The sequence below is a fragment of the Stegostoma tigrinum genome, chromosome 4, assembly GCF_030684315.1.
Source record: "Stegostoma tigrinum isolate sSteTig4 chromosome 4, sSteTig4.hap1, whole genome shotgun sequence".
In the NCBI taxonomy this organism is placed as follows: domain Eukaryota; kingdom Metazoa; phylum Chordata; class Chondrichthyes; order Orectolobiformes; family Stegostomatidae; genus Stegostoma; species Stegostoma tigrinum.
The window spans coordinates 81,438,386-81,456,172 of NC_081357.1; the positions used below are offsets into that span (position 1 = coordinate 81,438,386).

The 17,787-nt window shown below is 38.8% G+C and overlaps 2 protein-coding genes across 13 annotated transcripts in view; both read right to left on the bottom strand.

Annotated features, from left to right (window-relative positions):
* gtf3c2 (general transcription factor IIIC, polypeptide 2, beta) overlaps positions 1–216 on the bottom strand; it is a 223,644-nt gene extending 223,428 nt beyond the window's left edge. For all 5 annotated transcript variants that reach the window (XM_059645478.1, XM_059645479.1, XM_059645476.1 and 2 more), the window contains exon 1: positions 30–216. The gene's annotated coding sequence lies outside the window, so the exon portion shown is untranslated. The remainder of the gene's footprint in view (positions 1–29) is intronic.
* A 5,638-nt stretch (positions 217–5,854) lies between these two features.
* The window catches only part of znf512 (zinc finger protein 512), a 64,007-nt gene continuing 52,074 nt past the window's right edge, over positions 5,855–17,787 (bottom strand). For 6 of the 8 annotated variants that reach the window (XM_059645483.1, XM_059645484.1, XM_059645482.1 and 3 more), the window contains 4 exons: positions 15,667–15,768; positions 12,214–12,276; positions 10,174–10,272; positions 5,856–9,411 (listed from right to left, as the gene is read on the bottom strand). In XM_059645483.1, coding sequence (XP_059501466.1) covers positions 9,088–9,411; positions 10,174–10,272; positions 12,214–12,276; positions 15,667–15,768 — 588 coding nt within the window. In that variant the 3' untranslated portion in view covers positions 5,856–9,087. Of the gene's footprint in view, positions 9,412–9,681; positions 9,716–10,173; positions 10,273–12,213; positions 12,277–15,666; positions 15,769–17,787 lie in introns of all 8 variants that reach the window. The other 2 variants (XM_059645488.1, XM_059645487.1) reach the window with 2 other exon arrangements.

The following is a 17,787-nucleotide window of genomic DNA, read 5'->3' on the forward strand; positions in this document are numbered from 1 at the left end:
GCCTCGGCTGAATGCGAAAGCTTTAATACCTTGTCTCATCGCACCCGCCCGGCGTCTGCAGGCTCCTATAGTGAATGGATAAGGGTGAAGCTCAGAAACGGGTATACGTGAAACTTGAAACCACCGATATTCCGTGTAATGATCCTACTTCCGGACCTCACCTCCTGTCCCTTTCGGAAAGGATATTCAATACTCGAGTTTACAAATACCCAGGGATCCACAGTTCATGGGCGGAGCTTCTCAAGCCCTATCTGATTGAAACCCCGATTGACCAATAAACAGGGCCTCGCGATTCACATTGTGGCGTAAGGCAAACAAGCAGGCGGGACAACGGCACACAAACATTGGAATATTGTAGAAACGTGACTGCGCATGCGGTCGGCTCCTGCAGAAACGTGACTGCACCGTTGGTACTAATTTGGTGACCTTATGACCATCTTCAAATCTAGTCCAGGGAAGGGTTCGCATATACCAACTTGCAAGCACACAGGACGAGGTGAAATCACCATGTTTCATAGAAAATTGCTCCAATATTCGAATAAGGACTTTATTTTAGCCAGCATTTTTATCAGCAACCGGTGGTCGAAATGTTAGCTTCACCCGCTGTGACGGAGCCAACATTTGTTGTTTTCAGCACTAACGGAAGTCACCTACCCTTCTACAACTGCGCGATTACGTGTAGATTTAACTTGAACACGATTAGTTTTAAATAATCGAAGAGGCTTAATTCTCTCATTTACTTTTCCCTCACACAAAACCAGCTAATGCCAGCTCCGGAAGAGGATATCAGCTACAACTGTTGCCAACTCCCCAGGATTGCTCAAAGGTTAGGGGAATAGCTGAGTTTCTATAGTTACATACGTGAATCTAGGATGTTTGTTGCCTCTGTAGGTATCACCGTCCCGGCTGTCACTAGGCAGCTGCAAAATATACCGGGGGTAAACAGACAAGTGTTGTGTATTATTGGAGATGGCACAGAGGGTAAGAGCTAGAGCCAAGGAACAACAAGTCATAATTGCAGTGATCTTGCAAAAGTACATAGAGTTAGCAAATAGGACCTTGCCAAATGGATTTCCCACACTCCATAAGTCACTTAGAATTATCCCCTTGAGTTTTCCCTTGGGCTGTTTTGATTAGCAAAACAAAGGATAGATGGTATTCTTACTAAATCTGAATTGATGTATCGGACCGTCTGTGGTAGTGTTCAACTCCCTACAGCCGTAGTCCTAATTCTGTCTCCTCCATTCCAATAACCTTTTACTTTCACATTGACTAACATTTGTAAATTAGTGATACACTAACTGTACTTGTACATATTATAGGCTCAGCAGCATCTTAGCTAGAAAAGTTCTTAAATTCTTTCATTTCAGACTCTCAGCTTCTCTCTCAAACCATCATCCACTAGAAATAATCTACTTTTACCCATTCTATTCTATTGCTTCATAATTTGAGATGCCTATTAAATTATGCAGAGTTTGTGTTCATTCCAAATTTTTCTATACTGTAGAATCTAAAGTGGTAGAGAAATGCAACGGTAATCTTAGAACGAGTGATAGGATAGGTTTTCATTCTGTATGACTGTTTGACCCACTTATTATCCTGCTCATTCTGGGCCATAACAGATTTGAGAACTTCCATTGCATACTAAAAGGCAGTCACTGGACAAACGTGTACTGCCCTTTCTTGTATTTCCTGAAAAAATCATGTCTATGCCTATGCAAGAGTCACAACTCTAGTTATGAGAAATACATAGGGGATACAGATTTTCAATTTAGGTCTAATCACCTCTTCTACAGAGGGCTATAATAGTGTTAATACTCAGCTGATGACAAAAGACGCTTACAGAATGGATATGTAAATGGTAAACAAATTCCCATTATAGGTAAGAGGAAAATGGTCGATCTTGATTGAGACAATGGAATGACTTTCTTGTACGAACACAAGGCTGAGATTTTTCAAGTGACTTTTAAACCAGGTGGAGTGGGCCCCAATCTGCCATTTCCAAGATTGAAAATTGCCAATGCACATTAAAAAAAAGACAAAACAGTAGCATGCTTCAAGTGGGCAGTTCAGAAGTGTAATTTTAATGGACCATCCTCTTAGACTCGCAGTGTGTGTCAATAATTAAAATTTTCTGGTTTTTTTTGATGGTTATTGTTCCGTCTTTTTTTTTAAAAAGTGTCACAAATCTCCTAGCCTGCCTTGCTAGCTAAATGTTAATGGAGTGGAAGTTCCTTTTGGTTTTGGTACAGGACAGGACTGATGTACAAAATGTTGTGCTGCAGTCTGCTCAGGTGGCCAGCAGGAGAAATGGCTACAAGAGTGGTTAAGAGCTCTGAACAAGCTCTATGCTTCGAACTTCAGTCATGCTAATACAAGTGTTTTTTAAAAATGATGGACCTGAATTATAAATATAAATTATCTCCTTCATCATGAAATATTTTCATAGACTCATAGAATCCCTACAGTATGGAAACAGGCCCTTTGGCCCAATAAGTCCACACTGACACTCTCAGCATCCCACCCAGACCCATCCCTTTAATCTACACATCCCTGAACACTATGGGCAATCCACCCAAACTGCACATTTTTGGATTGTGGGAGGAAACTGGAGCACCTGGAGGAAACCCATGCAGACACGGGGACAATGTGCAAACTCCACATGTAATGGAATACCTTCTGCTTGCCTGGATGGTGGCAGCTTCAACATTCCAGACACTCCACATCATCCAATGCAAAACAACCTCATTGATTTTCCCCCTCACAAGTGACATCTAAAAAAGATGTCACTCTGACTAGGGTCCTCTGACAGCTGCCAAACCTGCAACCTGTACCACTCAAGAGTACAGGGTTAGCTGCCATATACAAATAGCACAACCCACCAGATTCCATTCAAATCACTCACCATCCTGCTTTCGAATCGTATTGACATACTGTCACTGGATCGGAATCTTTATAATCTGTAGATTCACAGATGCAGTGTAACAGATATCTATAACACGAGCGGCAGCAGAAGATACTGGTTCACTTTAAGGTGAAGTTTGGGTGATAAATGTCTGCCACAACAAAAGCCCCTGAATATATTAAAAAAACAACAAAATTGTATCTTTTTGCTGTTAGCTACAGATTCCCCAAAATATACCCAATTTCTTGGCAGTTTTTGCTGAGTAGAAGCCAGAAATGTTCAGGTGCTTCTCTTTATTACCATATTTTTTCTTTGTTTGTATTCCAGAGACAGTTTAACCTGTACTGCATTGCTGAGCTTATGAACTATAAAAATTAGGAAAAGCAGAGTCAGGTTTCAAAATATTTGTCATCTAAATGGAAGACATCAGAATTCTGTTTGCATGCAGGTGCACATTACTGTACTTCCATGTTGCTGCCCTTTTATAAAATTTAAATATATAACATATAACTATTTAAATTTTATTTAAAAGGGCAACAACACACTGCTGCAACACGGAAGTACACCAAGAGGAGGAGGAATACCTGTTCCGGGTGTTCAAGGATAATGGATATCCAAAGAACTGGGTCAGGAGATGTCTACAGGAACAGCATCAGATAGATTCTACACGTCCCGACACACTCATCACACTACCCTACATCAGGAACAGGTCAGAACTCACCACAAGACTTCTACGACTGCTGGGGATCAGAGTGGCACACAAGCCCACATCAACCCTACAGCAAGTGCTCACCCGAACTGAAGACCCACTCCCCGCCATGGACAGGACTAATGTCATCTACAAGATCCCCTGCAGAGACTGCGAGAAACACAACATTGGACAAACAGGAAGGAAAGTAACGTGAACACCAACTGGCTACAAAAAGACACGACCAATACTCATTCATCTCAATCCACACGGACAAGAAGAACCACCACTTCAACTGGGACAACACCAAGATCCTGGGACAGGCTAGGCAGAGGCAAGCATGAGAATTCCTGGAAGCATCCTTAGACACGGGTGATGTCCCGGAGGACTGGAGACTTGCTAATATTGTCCCCTTGTTTAAGAAGGGTAGCAAGGATAATGCAAGTAATTATCGATTGTTGAGCCTGATGTCAGTGATTGGGAAGCTACTGGAGAAGATACTGAGGGATAGGATCTATTCCCATTTAGAAGAAGATGCGCTTATCAGTGATAGGCAACATGGTTTTGTGCAGGGAAGGTCATGTCTTACCAACTTAATAGAATTCTTTGAGGACATGACAAAGTTGATTGATGAGGGAAAGGCTGTAGATGTCATTTACATGGATTTCAGTAAGTTTGATAAGGTTCCCCATGGCAGGCTGATGGAGTAGTGAAGTCACATGAGGTCCAGGGTGTGCTAGCTAGATGGATAAAAAACTGGCTAGGCAATAAGAAACAGTAGTAGTAGAAGGGACTTTCTCAAATTGGAGACCTGTGACGAGTGGTGTTCCACAGGGATCTGTGCTGGGACCACTGTTGTTTGTGATATACATAAATGATTTGGAGGAAGGTGTAGGTGGTCTGATCAGCAAGTTTGCAGATGACACTAAGATTGGTGGAGTAGCAGATAGTGAAGGGGACTGTCGGAGATTACAGCAGAATATAGATAGAGTGGAGAGTTGGGCAGATAAATGGCAGATGGAGTTCAATCCGGGCAAATGCGAGGTGATGTATTTTGGAAGATCTAATTCACGGGCGAACTATGCAGTAAATGGAAAAGTCCTGGGGAAAATTGATGAACAGAGAGATCTGGGTGTTCAGGTCCATTGTTCCCTGAAGGTGGCAACGCAGGTCAATAGGGTGGTCAAGGCATACGGCATGCTTTCCTTCATCGGACGCGGTATTGAGTACAAGAGTTGGCAGGTCATGTTACAGTTGTATAAGACTTTGGTTCGGCCACATTTAGAGTACTGTGTACAGTTCTGGTCGCCCCATTACCAAAAGGATGTGGACGCTTTGGAGACGGTGCAAAGGAGGTTCACCAGATGTTACCTCGTATGGAGGGTGATAGCTGTGAAGAGAGGTTAAGTAGATTAGGATTATTTTCATTAGAAAGACGGAGATTGAGGGCGGACCTAATTAAGGTCTACAAAATCATGAGGAGTATAGACAGGGTGGATAGCAAGAACCTTTTCCCCCCCCAGAGTGGGGGACTCAATTACTAGGGGTCATGAGTTCAAAGTGACAGGAGGAAAGTTTAAGGGAGATATGCGTGGGAAGTTCTTTACACAGAGGGTGGTGGGTGCCTGGAATGTGTTGCCAGCGGAGGTGGTAGACACAGACACACATTAGCGTCTTTTAAGATATATCTGGACAGGTACATGGATGGGCAGGGAGAAGTGGACACAGACCCTTAGAAAATAAAAGGCAGGTTAGACAGAGGATCTCGATCGGCACAGGCTTGGAGGGCCGAAGGGCCTGTTTCGGTGCTGTAATTTTCTTTGTTCATGGCACTCTGCGAAGCATGCCATTGATAAACACATTGAACTCGACCCCATATACATTCCATTGCGGAGAAAATCCGGAAGTGAGGCAACCCATCACAATGGACCCCAGAATTTAAAAGCCAGGCGGGAAAACAGACTGATGCTTCATCAGAGGCTGCACTGAGGATGTTACCAAGCATGGTAACGAAGCATCTGCAGAACAACAAATCAGCTCGGCGAGCCAACCAACCTCAACACCCACAACTCGAGCCACAGATCTACTCCAAAACCTTAGAAGAGTTTGGATTATTGCACAGGTGTAGTAAGTGGTAGATTAAAACACTGTTGGAAAATGCATCATCAGGAACCTACAGCACAGAGACTCTAGATTGAAACCCTTGCTGATAAAGAGCTTTTATTCAAAACAGTAATGTTATTTTTTTTCATACAATTACCTGCTGTGTAGTCACATCACTTTTTATGTATTTCATAGTATGATGTGATGTATAACAAAGAAGAAAAGTTGTAAAACAATAAAATTCTAAAATATACTACACAGAATATATGATACTCAGTATAGGAAAACCTATTACTTCCTCTACTAATTAACCTTTTCTCAGTAAATGAATTAAATCCACCATTGAAATTTCAGATGAGTGTATCAAGCCCAACAGTTTGCTGCCATTTAATCTCAGAGAAATCTTTCCTTTCCTAAATCAGCAATGCAAATGTTTGATACTGTGATCAAATTTGGCTCAAAATCAATTTATTATTTAAATTCATTAGCAACAGTGAAGTGACTGTGGAGTTTGATTGCAGTTTAAAAAATTCAACACGAAAAATAATACATTTGAGAATGGGCATGAATTGTTGCCTGAGACATTGTAACCCTTTCACTGGTGAGGAAGTTTGCAAAGAAAACAAATATTGGAGAGAAATGCACAGTCATAATAGCAAAATAACATCGGAGGACAGAGAAACAAAATTCAATTTTTACTTGGTCCTGCTGAGCTGGTCATTTTGGGAGCACCTTTTGTTATTTCATAATCAGTAGTTTCCTTTAACTACCTTTGTTTCTCCTTTCTCTACAACCACTAGATCATCAAAAGATCTTTGAACTTTGCACTGAAACAAACTCACTCAAATTCATTGCTATAACAACGATTTTAATTATTCTCTTTTCTGTCTAACATGGACAAAATTTTTACAGAGCATGAGATGACATTTGTGAAAATGCAGAGAATATTGGTGGTCAAAGTAGCGTGGCTGGATTATGACTATAATGGAAGGAATTCTGGGCAGGAGGTTATTTTCACACCACAACATGAGCAAGTGCACGTGCATATTCATATTATAAGCAAGCATCTTGTCCATTTTGAGTCTTGAGTCTTAGATGCATGGAAAGCAATGTTTACTATAATGTAAACTTTTACAATTGTTTAAATGCATTTGTAAATATCATGTAAAAGTGATGGTCAGAAACAATATTACTGAAATGTAATGCAAGATTGTAAAATTCTTAAGTCTCCAATTTTTAAAAAAGCATTAAAAAGTGGTTATATAAATTTAATGTTAACAGTAAAGTAAGGCTAAATCCAACAAATCTCTTGCTGGTTCTTAGGTTAAAAACTACCGACACAACCTTAAATATCATTTAAAATGCTTTAATGCATTCTCAAACATTAGAAGTCACATATCAACAATAGCGATAAATCACTAGATAAAACCCTAGTGTTAAAAATCAGAAAATAGCTGGAACAGCTTTTAACATGCCTTTTGTGTCATAAAAACCACCAATTATTTAGTGATTTAATTGTTACAGTCACTACCTGCCTAAGATAAAGGCAAATTTTGAGAAGTATTCTAATAATGTACCTGGTTTAAGAGACACGTTGTGTGGTGTATGTTCAATAAAATTATTCACAGGCAGCATTTGCTTTTTTCTCATTTCCATAGACTATGTTGAAAATTATTGATGATTGTTGACAAATAAGGAACTGGTGTTGGAAGACAACAAATTGCTTTGAGAATGGCTTCGCTATTAAGGTCATAGCTACTTTAAATCAACTTGCTCACATGATCCCACTCCATGCTTCATTTGATGCCCACAAATTTATTGTTTTCAGTCTTAAATATACGCCATGGCTGAATATCCACTGATTTTTGGGGTAGAGAATTCCAAAAATTCATAACTGAGTAATGATGCTTGGAACTTATATATTTGCTGTAACTTTTATTTGTGATGTCAGCTATATAAATAATAGTTTAAAAATACTTTGCAGTAATAACAGTACTACACCCTGAATATGAGTAGCTTTTTGGCAGGTCTGTATCAAGTTGGCATTGAGACATTAAGTTTATACACCAAGGTTAAATGCCAAAAACAGATTTAATTTGCTTGTCTTCTTTAGTACTTAGACAAACAGGACAGAGAACCTGAACAAATTATTTAAAAATGACTGCATTTGCCATATTATCTGATAAGTTTTATGTTGCAAATAATTAAAGCCATCACATAGCAAAGAATACATTGTTCATGACATCCAATTAATGGGATGTTACACCTGCTTCCTTACGACATGCTGATGCAGCTCCAACTGCTATTATTCAGCACACCAACAAAGGCATGTCCTTTTTCCATCTGAAGTTTACTTATCCATCAAAAGTAGAAATGTGCATTACTCAAGAGGTTTGAGGTAATCCTGTTAAATGGAATAAATTGAATATTATACTGTTGAGAATTACATATTTTTTCTGTAACAATTGGACAAAGCAGATTAAGTTGATGCATTTAACACAGTGCATGTAGACAGCTTTCAAAACAAAATGCAGCATTTTTATTTGTAAATCTACCAATGAACCACAAAAACTACCTACAGTCTAGAATTAATCTTATGAAAATGTCAGAAGATGAGATTGATTCTACAAGTATTCTTACGGTCCTGAAGATTTAAGGCATTATAAATCAGCACAACTTAGTAACTAGCCACTGCTAAACAATATTTCTAATGTTTCAAATGTTACACAAAAAACCTAAATAAATAAAGATGTTCATCTTTTACAACCACACAGTCTTCCTTGTACCGCTCTAAATAGGTGGTATTGTTAAACAGATTTCTGGCCTGAATTCTTTCTTTGCACAAAAGAAAGACTGAAAAATATATGAAGTAAATGGATCACTGTCAGTACAGAGCACAAACAGTTTCCAGCCTCTTCCAAGCCAGTGGTGCAAAAAGATGAGCATATTTACCCAGTTAATTATATTGACAGACTCCAGATTCTTACTTATGAAATGTGAAATGATATTGGTAATTTTCTCCTCTTAAAAACAGCACAATATTTCCATAATGTGGAAATTAAACTATAACTATTAAGGGAGTGTGAAGGAGAAGGTCTTCATTACACATCACTAAACACATCCACAGTCTTCATTAAATCTACACACATAGCTGAATTTTTTTTCCCTCCCCGCCCCTCCCCCCAACCTTGTATGCCAAAATGTTAATCTGGTCCAATTCCTTATTCCCAAGAACAAATGGAGATGAGTGCACAACTTAAAACTACAAAAAAAACACAACTTGTAGACAGAATACAAATTACACTTATCTGCAGAGCTGTTACTGTGTTTTAATCAATGCCCAAAATGCTTGTAAGTTTTCTGTCAAGCTAAATGATCCACTTATTATTCTTCAATCCTCCAGAGTTGCGTATTTCTTGGCTTGATCAGTCTTTAATTCAGCTTTTGCACTTGGTCTTTTGAGGCGCCAGTTTCCAACCTTTTCTCGTTCATCCTGTTCTTCCTCACTATCTGTAAACCTATACTGATCATGTTCTTTAGAACTCTCACAGACCTTTTTAAGGAAGGACACCTCTTTCACTAAAGCAATTTGCGTTTTCTGTTTCTTGCCAACTTTTGATGTTTTTTTCTCGGTTGACATTTTAGCCTGTTTTTTGCTAAATTTCACCAAGGGCTTGAATTCTTTAGCTGCTTTAGAAGTGGGAAGAAACCAGTCCTGTCCATAAAAGTGAACACCATATTAATCATAAGAAATAAATTGGTAAAAAAGAGACTTACAGTTACATAAACAAGCAATATTTTATTACCATCAATTCTGTATTAGATGCATCATGTTGTGCGTTTAAAATATCAGAAACTAAATATTCTTGAGAATGACAGCTCCATGAACAGGACCCAGTTATAAAATGTTAGTGAATTACGAATAATTTTGTGATCATTTCTGTTGATATTCAAAATCATTCTTTGTTTATCAAATGTAACTTACAAAGTCAGAGATGGATGCAAAGCAAATGTTGAACCTGGGGAAAATAACGGGCATTAGCCAAGACCTAAACTTAAATTCACAGATAGATCAGCATGAAAATTTGATGCTATTTCACCCGCATCACACAGTCAAACTCAGTAACCTTTTCAAGCCAGTATTCTGACAAGATTATGAGATAACTATTGACAAGATCTGAGTTAGCTATAAAACAGGTGACTGTTCGTCTCTTAATTCCTGTTCCATAATGAAAAAGCGTCAAAGTCCTTGGTGCTGCCTACAATGATACAAATCTGTTTCCACATAATATCGAAATCTAAAGTGTGCAAGTGCATGAATTCACGACAGGGTTTGAATACCAGCCTCCAATTTAAAATGTGAACAAACAATTCTAGTTTTAAAAGGAATAGATCTACATTCTTTGGAAGTTACAAGTTTGATATCAAAGAAAATTCTAGTTGATACAATGTAGAATACCAAGAATAAAGTTCTTACCTCAAAGTGCACATTATTAATATGATACTTTACTCCACTCTCAGAGCTGAATTCCTTTTCACAAAGCAGACACTTATATTTGCCCGCAACATACTCTCCCTAGTAGTTCAAGAAAAGAATAAACAAATATCATCATTTACCACTAATAAATAATTAACTTTAACCATGGCACAATATAACTTTTCTGTTCAGCCCATGATGTCAGTTTTAAGGGATGAACTCTTCCCAATTCAGACTCGAGTTACAGCATTAAACACTCAAGGTCAGGTAAAGTACAGGTTAATGCAGAATAAAGTTTCAATCCTCCCAACAACATGCCTCAGCTTTAACACTGCTTATATTCTTATACCACCACCGATAATAAATTGACTTTCATAAGTAACTCAGTCCAGATGATTAAATCCATGTAACAGAGGCGGAAGTCAACATCCAACTCCCCGTGCCATTCAGTAGGATCCATTAAATGGAAGGCAACAGAAGCAGTGCCATAGGTGCAAATACCATGACCTTCAAAATGCAATGGCTAAATCACTGTATTTCTCGACATCAGTCAGAATGATGCAACAACATCCAGTTCTTCAAAGGCAGTTTTAACATGGCTCAAAATCCAAATAGCGGGTACAATCTTTAATGACTTAGCACTTAGACTATTGCCCTCTTCTTATCAGTGGTCTCACCATCTTCTTAGACTTCAAATGGAGTCGCTACTTTTCATCATTATCGATACCTCACCCTTGCACCCACCCCGCCAAACAAAAAATTAGAGAGAAAGTCTGGTCACCACAAACATACAAGCCTTTACAAATCAATTTTATTCAAGCCTGAAAAAAGTGACATCAGCCTATCTTTCAAGTTTTTAAAGGCAGCCTGAAAACTTAATAGTTTTCTCAACACATCTACTCCCGTCTCCAGACTACATTACTACATCAGAATTACTGCCCCATTGAATTTTTCATTTTCCTCTAAGGGAAGAAGTGCTATATGCTTCTGACTTCGTATAAATACCATCTACATATAAATCATAAATTTATACCCATTCCCAGTCTCCTCTTGCTCCCACTGCTCAGAAGTATGAAACCAAAGGAGTGGCAACATCTAACCATTACTTTGAATAGTTTGGCATGTTAACTTATCGTATCCTTAATCTAAAATTCACAATAACAACAAGTCCACATGATATGGTGAAGTTAACACGAACAAGAAAACAAAAGCATATTTTAGTTCCAATGCAGTAATTCAAAACAAAAATGCCATTGAACTGTGACCCTGATCCAAGATGGACTCTGAAATGACCTTACAACAGAATACAAGTAACTTGCTGAATAGGATAGGGTTCATCAAAAGAAAATTCTAGTTCCAGTTGCAAGTGTTCACTTCCAATAAAAGCAGGAGCACGGGGAAAATATTATATAAAATAAATGTACACTTAGTTCAACAATTGTTAAGCTGTTTCTTCAGCATTTACCCCATCGGAATTATCTTTAAAAGTAACAAGCTTTCATCTTATTTGTTTAAACAGTTATTCCTACTGAACTGACCATCCAAAGACACACAGTCCTGCTACACAGCGATCAGCTCCTACTTGGGCCTATAACTGGGAATTTATATAGGGAAATTCTTTGTATCTCAATAATAGAAAGCACCCAATTAACAAGCTTTTTGAAATGTTTCTCCACATATTTCCTTTGAACATCAGCTCTTTTCCCCCCCAACAGCAGCCTAGAAATAGAATAAAATGTAGTAGTACAAAAACAAAATCCAACAAAACAAAAAAAAAGTCATTGGTTTCACTATAATATCAGACAAAGTAAAATGGAAGAAAGAAAAATGGGAATGGTAGGCAAGTATCTTTAAACAGACATGAACCATGCTTTAAAGTTAACCTACTAGATGGTTACAACATGGTTAGAGTTAGTTCATGTACAAATTATGGCATGTTACCAAGACACTTCGAGGATGTCAAAGTCTCAGCACAGACTTTGCAACAGAAAGACATAACAAATATCCCTTTTCACAAACCTTAAAGAAAGTTATACTTACCCTTGTGCATGAACCGAGATGAGCCTTCAATCCGGATATGCTCGTATAATTTGAACCACAATCCTAAATAAAAATTAGCTGTTAAATGTAATTACAAATGTCAGTTTGAACATTTCAGTTTCATACACAGAAAGTTAAGGCATTCTGCCTTAGGCTAACAAAAGAATTGCTCAGAAGCACACATTAGAAATAAAGATAATATGTCAGACTGCAAGGAATACAGATTGATGGATAAAGCTCAACACAGCATTTTTATATGCCCTCATCACTGACTTTGATTTCAGCTCCTTTCTGGTGATCAATTACTCTCACATGTTAATGAGGTTATAAATTTGATCTGGTAGCTGCAGTGGTGTATTATCTACAAAATGTAACACAGTTGTATGTTCTTACATCTTTTGACAACACCTTTAAAAGCCTCATCCTCTGCCTCCTTGAAGAACAAGGTGAGCTGACACATAAAAATATAGTTCTACGGGTCTGCCAGCTTACTATACTGTGACAGTAGCAACCTTCAACAGTAGAAACAATCATCCTCTAAGTGCAGGAGACTGCGCAGCCTGCTTGACCCATATGCAAACACCACGTGTATTTCCTCTCCACGTTACACACCATCTTTTGCCTTGAAACTAAAATTTACTCCATTTTCAGTGTTACTGGGTCAGAATCCAGGAACTCCCTCCCTAACAGCACTGTGGGTGGGTGCATCAATCCATCATGGATTGCAGTGGTTCAAAAAGGCACTCACTACCCAGGGTAATCGGGCCATTAAAGTTGGCCTTGTCAGTGTTGCTCAGGTTCCATGACTGAATATATAAATACAGTATGATTTATTTCAGTCAGAACAGTTTAAATAACATTTTCTTTTACAAGTTAATGATCTATCTAACTAATTTGGAGACAGAAAAGTCAGTTTAAAAAGTTCATCACTTGGAAACAATCATAAGTACTCAAATATGAAAGAAATAGAATAAATGGACATTGCTCACAAAGATAACTTAATTGTCAGGGACTTATACATTAAATGGTTACGCATTGGCACAACTCAATCATTCAAATTGTTTATACATGTACACTTAAAAGTTTAAAGTATCGTGTTCACTTGGGTAAGTTCATTCCAATCAATCTTTAGGATGAATATTAGCATTAATCATGAATAATCTGCAAATGAATTGCTCCCATTTGTCCTAGCTTTTTAAAAAGCTACACGGAAATGAGGGCAATCATTTCCCTTTATTACTGGGAAAATAATGATGCAAGTACACCAACTTCTTGTCAAAGTAATTCAATTATGTGGTCTGTAGGAAACATGCAGAGAAGAATTTCAATTTCAGTATTATGTTACTACAGAAGAAACCACTCATTATTGCTCCCAATTTAGGACTGTAATTTTGTCTCTCAATATGGTAAATTGAAAATGTACACAAAACCACATATGAAAATACAGGGATAATGGGTACTGCAGATGCTGGAGAATACTCCGAGATAACAAAAAGTGTGACGCTGGATGAACACAGCAGGCCAAGAAGCATCTTAGGAGCACAAAAGCTGACAAAAGCTAAACACACCTCGGTAATAAACTACCAGTCATTGTTAACTGCTGCACTCTCTGTGGCAATGCTTCTACCAGAATCCACTTGCTAACCAATTAGCACTTTGCACTTATTCAATACAAATATTGTTTTCCCTTCAGTGTGGTACTTCCTGAAAATTGCCCTGAAGGCAGGCGAAAAGTTTGGACAAATGTCCCTTTTCTTTTCAGTACTCTAGTTCTGTACTATCAAATACAATCAAAGAAATACAGCATGGACACAGGCCCTTTGGCCCAAACTGGTACAAGGTGGCCATGGTGCCCACTCAGCTAATTCCAATGGCCGGCATTTGGTTTATAGCTCACTAAGCCCTTTCCGGAATCCACGCACCTATCCAATGCTTTCTAAAATGGTGTTACTGTACCTGCTTCAGCCACTTTCTCTGGCAGCCCATTCCGTATACATACCAGCTTTCCCTTCTCAACTTAAACCAGTGCCCTCTAGTTTTCAATTCCCCATCCCTGGGAAAAAGACTATATGCATTCATCCTATCTATGCCTCTCATGATTTTATACATTTCAATAAGGTCACCCCTCATTCTCCTACATTCCAAGGAATAAAGTCCTATCCTGGTCAACCGCTCCTTATGACTCAGACCTACTAGTCCTGACAACATCCTTGTAAATCTTCTTTGCACACTTTCCGGTTTAACTATGTCTTTCCTACAACAGGATGACCAAAAAACTTTACACAATACTCCAAGTGCGGCCTCACCAATGACTTACACAATTGTAACATAACGTCCTAACTCCTGTATTCAGCGCCTCGACTGACGAAGGCCAAATGTGTCCTTCACCACCCTGTCTACATGTGACGCCGCTTTCAATGAACTATGTGCTTGCACTCCTAGGTCCCTCTGTTTCACAACACTCTTCAGGACCTTACCATTTACTGTGTAAGTCCTACCTTAGTTTGACTTACCAAAGTGCAACACCTTACACTTACCCGTAGTGAATTGCATTTGCCAATCCTCAGCCCACTTACCCATCTGATCAAGATCCCTCTAATTTTTGATAATCTACCTCGCTATCAACAATATCTCCTAATTTTGTATCATCCACAAACTTACTAATCATGCCTTGTACAGTCACTCCCAGCTCATTTATACAAATAACAGATGTCCCAGCATTGAACCCTGGGGCACACCACTAGTCACAGGCCTCCAGACCGAGAAACAATGTTCAACCATAACCCTCTGCTTGTCACCATCGAGCCTATTTTGAATCCAATTAGCTAGGTCTCCTTAGATCCCATGTGACCTAACCTTAATGACTAGCTTGCCATGTGGGAAATTGTCAAAGGCCTTATTAAAGCTCATATAGTCGACATCCATCACCCTACCTTCATCTATCCTCTTGGTTACCTCTTTGAAAAACTCTAAAGGATTTGTCAGCCATGCCTTCCTGCGCACAAATCCATGCTGACAATCCACAATCAGACTGTAACCATCCAAATGTTGGTTGATCCTGTCCCTCAGTATCCTCTTTAATAACATGCCTACCACTGCTGTCAGGCTCACTGGCCTGCAGTTCCCTGGCTGGTCTTTACGACCTTTCTTAAAAATCAGAACAACGTTAGCCACTCTCCAGTCTTCCCCAACTTCACCAGTGACTAAAGATGAAGCAAAAACTTCTGCAAGGGACTCTGCAATTTCTTCTCTAGCCTCCCACACTGTCCGAGCACAGACTTGATCAGGCCCAGAGGATTGATGCATCTTAACTTACTTTAAGGCTGCAAATACCTCGTCTCTGGTAATGACAATATCATATGTTACACCAAATCGTACTATATTTACAAAAGGTAAAAAGCGTGGTATTCACAACCACCAATTAGAAACGATATAAGTGGCTACTATATTTACCTTATTTGGACACTGTACTCTCTTATAAGTTTTCATTTCATCCTTCCACTTGTGGAGCACATCATTACTAAATGTAGGTAAGCCTGGCCGTGTGTACTTTAGCTGAAGAAACAAGATGACAATATTCACGATTTCACATATTATCAAATGTAGTATGTCGATCTGACAAAAACAAATTGAGAATAGTTTTAGAAAAATCTTTTGTTGAAAAGACTGTTTCCTAAAGATAACCATATAGCATATGGTTAGCATATACCATTTTACCTTTCAAACCAAGAATTCAGTTCAATCTAACTTGATTTGATCAATACACCCTTTCATGTAGAGTAGAACTCCTTGCTGAACTGTGCTTACACTGTCTTGGTGGACATACCCATTTAGACATTGTCTTGCAATGGATCTGTGGGACAATGATCCTAATCTATTTCAATCTCTTTGATTCCAGCCTAGATAGTGCCGTAACTTGAACATTTTCCTCAAAGTGCTTTGCCAGGTCTTCTTTGACTGGAGTGGTTTCTTTCCCCGTTGAACAGTGTCCCCACTGCATCCTCCTAGCCTCAGTTGTCTCTCCATCACAATGTCCTCCATGTGCCTCGAACCAGTCTTCATCACCGTGATGCTGTGTCATCAACCAACATACAGGATCTTAAACAGGTAACGCTGGTGAAAGAGGTCCTTCTGATATGACATCTTCACTGCTCTCTTATGACTTGTATGTAGTAGTACCACCTGCAATCCATGCATATAGCGTGGAAGCTTCATGGCTATATTGATTGTGTTAGGTGTGACAAATGAAAAATCAATGTTCCTGTACTAATTTGAGTGGACAACAATATGTACATCACTGTCTCTAGAGCTGTTACTTTCTAAGTACAGCAATGTTCTTGATTTTCTTTTTAAAAACCAGATGGTGGTGGAAGAATCGTGTTGCTGTCCAGTTATCATTGCCTCATAGCTAATTAGTAGACCAACCACAGTGCTGCTAAGGTCAACACTAATGGTCACGTCTTGAAGCACTGATTCTCCAAGACATGATAATGTTTTCTGTACAATCCAGCTGTCAAGTGGTGGTATTATCATGTAATGTTAAAGTGTGTACCCACCAGCACCTTCAAGATGAAAATAACCAAAAGGAGGAGGAATGGAGAGAGGATATAACCTTGTTGTTTTTATCTGAAGATGTTGAAGGGCCCAAGGTACCTACATTTACGCAACAGCTGGAGTTGCAGTATAAGGCTCTGTGAATGTTAAAACCCTGCTCTGGGATGTTAGGTAACTGCTGCAGACTATTTAAAAACATCTTAAAAATCAATGAAGTTGGTAAGTTACTTTTGGCATGCTAAGGTCTGCTTGATGTTCCTGACAAAAAAAAAATTGATTGCAACATGATCGGCGACCTCAGAAAACTGCCTGTTCCTTACTGAGCATTCCATTTTCTTCTGCTTTCAATCCACAGAGGATCAATGCAAAAGCCAGTCCCAAGCTTACTTTAAAGAGGAGGAAGGTGTGTGGCTAACACCCTCACCCCTGTAAAACCCACCAGTGCTGCAGGAACAGCAAGCAGCCATCATATTAACAAACAAAAGCTAAGACGGCATATTCAAAGACACACATACAGGAGTGTTTTGTCTTTCTTTTTATATTCTGCCAATCATCTTGCTTGCCATTTGCTTTGCATAATTAATTGTTTTTTCTTTTAGACTGATACTATTCTTAGCATCTCTCATTATTCATGAGCAGTGGGTCTACCCCTTGAAATTTTTCTTATCTGTTGAAAAGTGTTTATTTTGTATATTCTGAAATACCCCTAAATGTTTGGCCAATTACAATAGAGTAATAGCTTAACTGTCAATTTATTTTAGCCAGCTCTGTTTTAATGCATTAATCATCATTTTCTTTAAGTTTTAAAGGCTATAATCGCGGACTCATTCCTGTCTCCCTCAAATTGAATGCAAAATTCAATTATATTATGGTCACTGCTACGTAGAGGCATCTTCACAATGAGATCATTAATTAGTTTCATTAGTTGCACAATACCAGGTCCTGTAATAACCTGTAATAATTCCTCTCTGGTGAAGGGTCTAGGCCCGAAACGTCAGCTTTTGTGCTCCTGAGATGCTG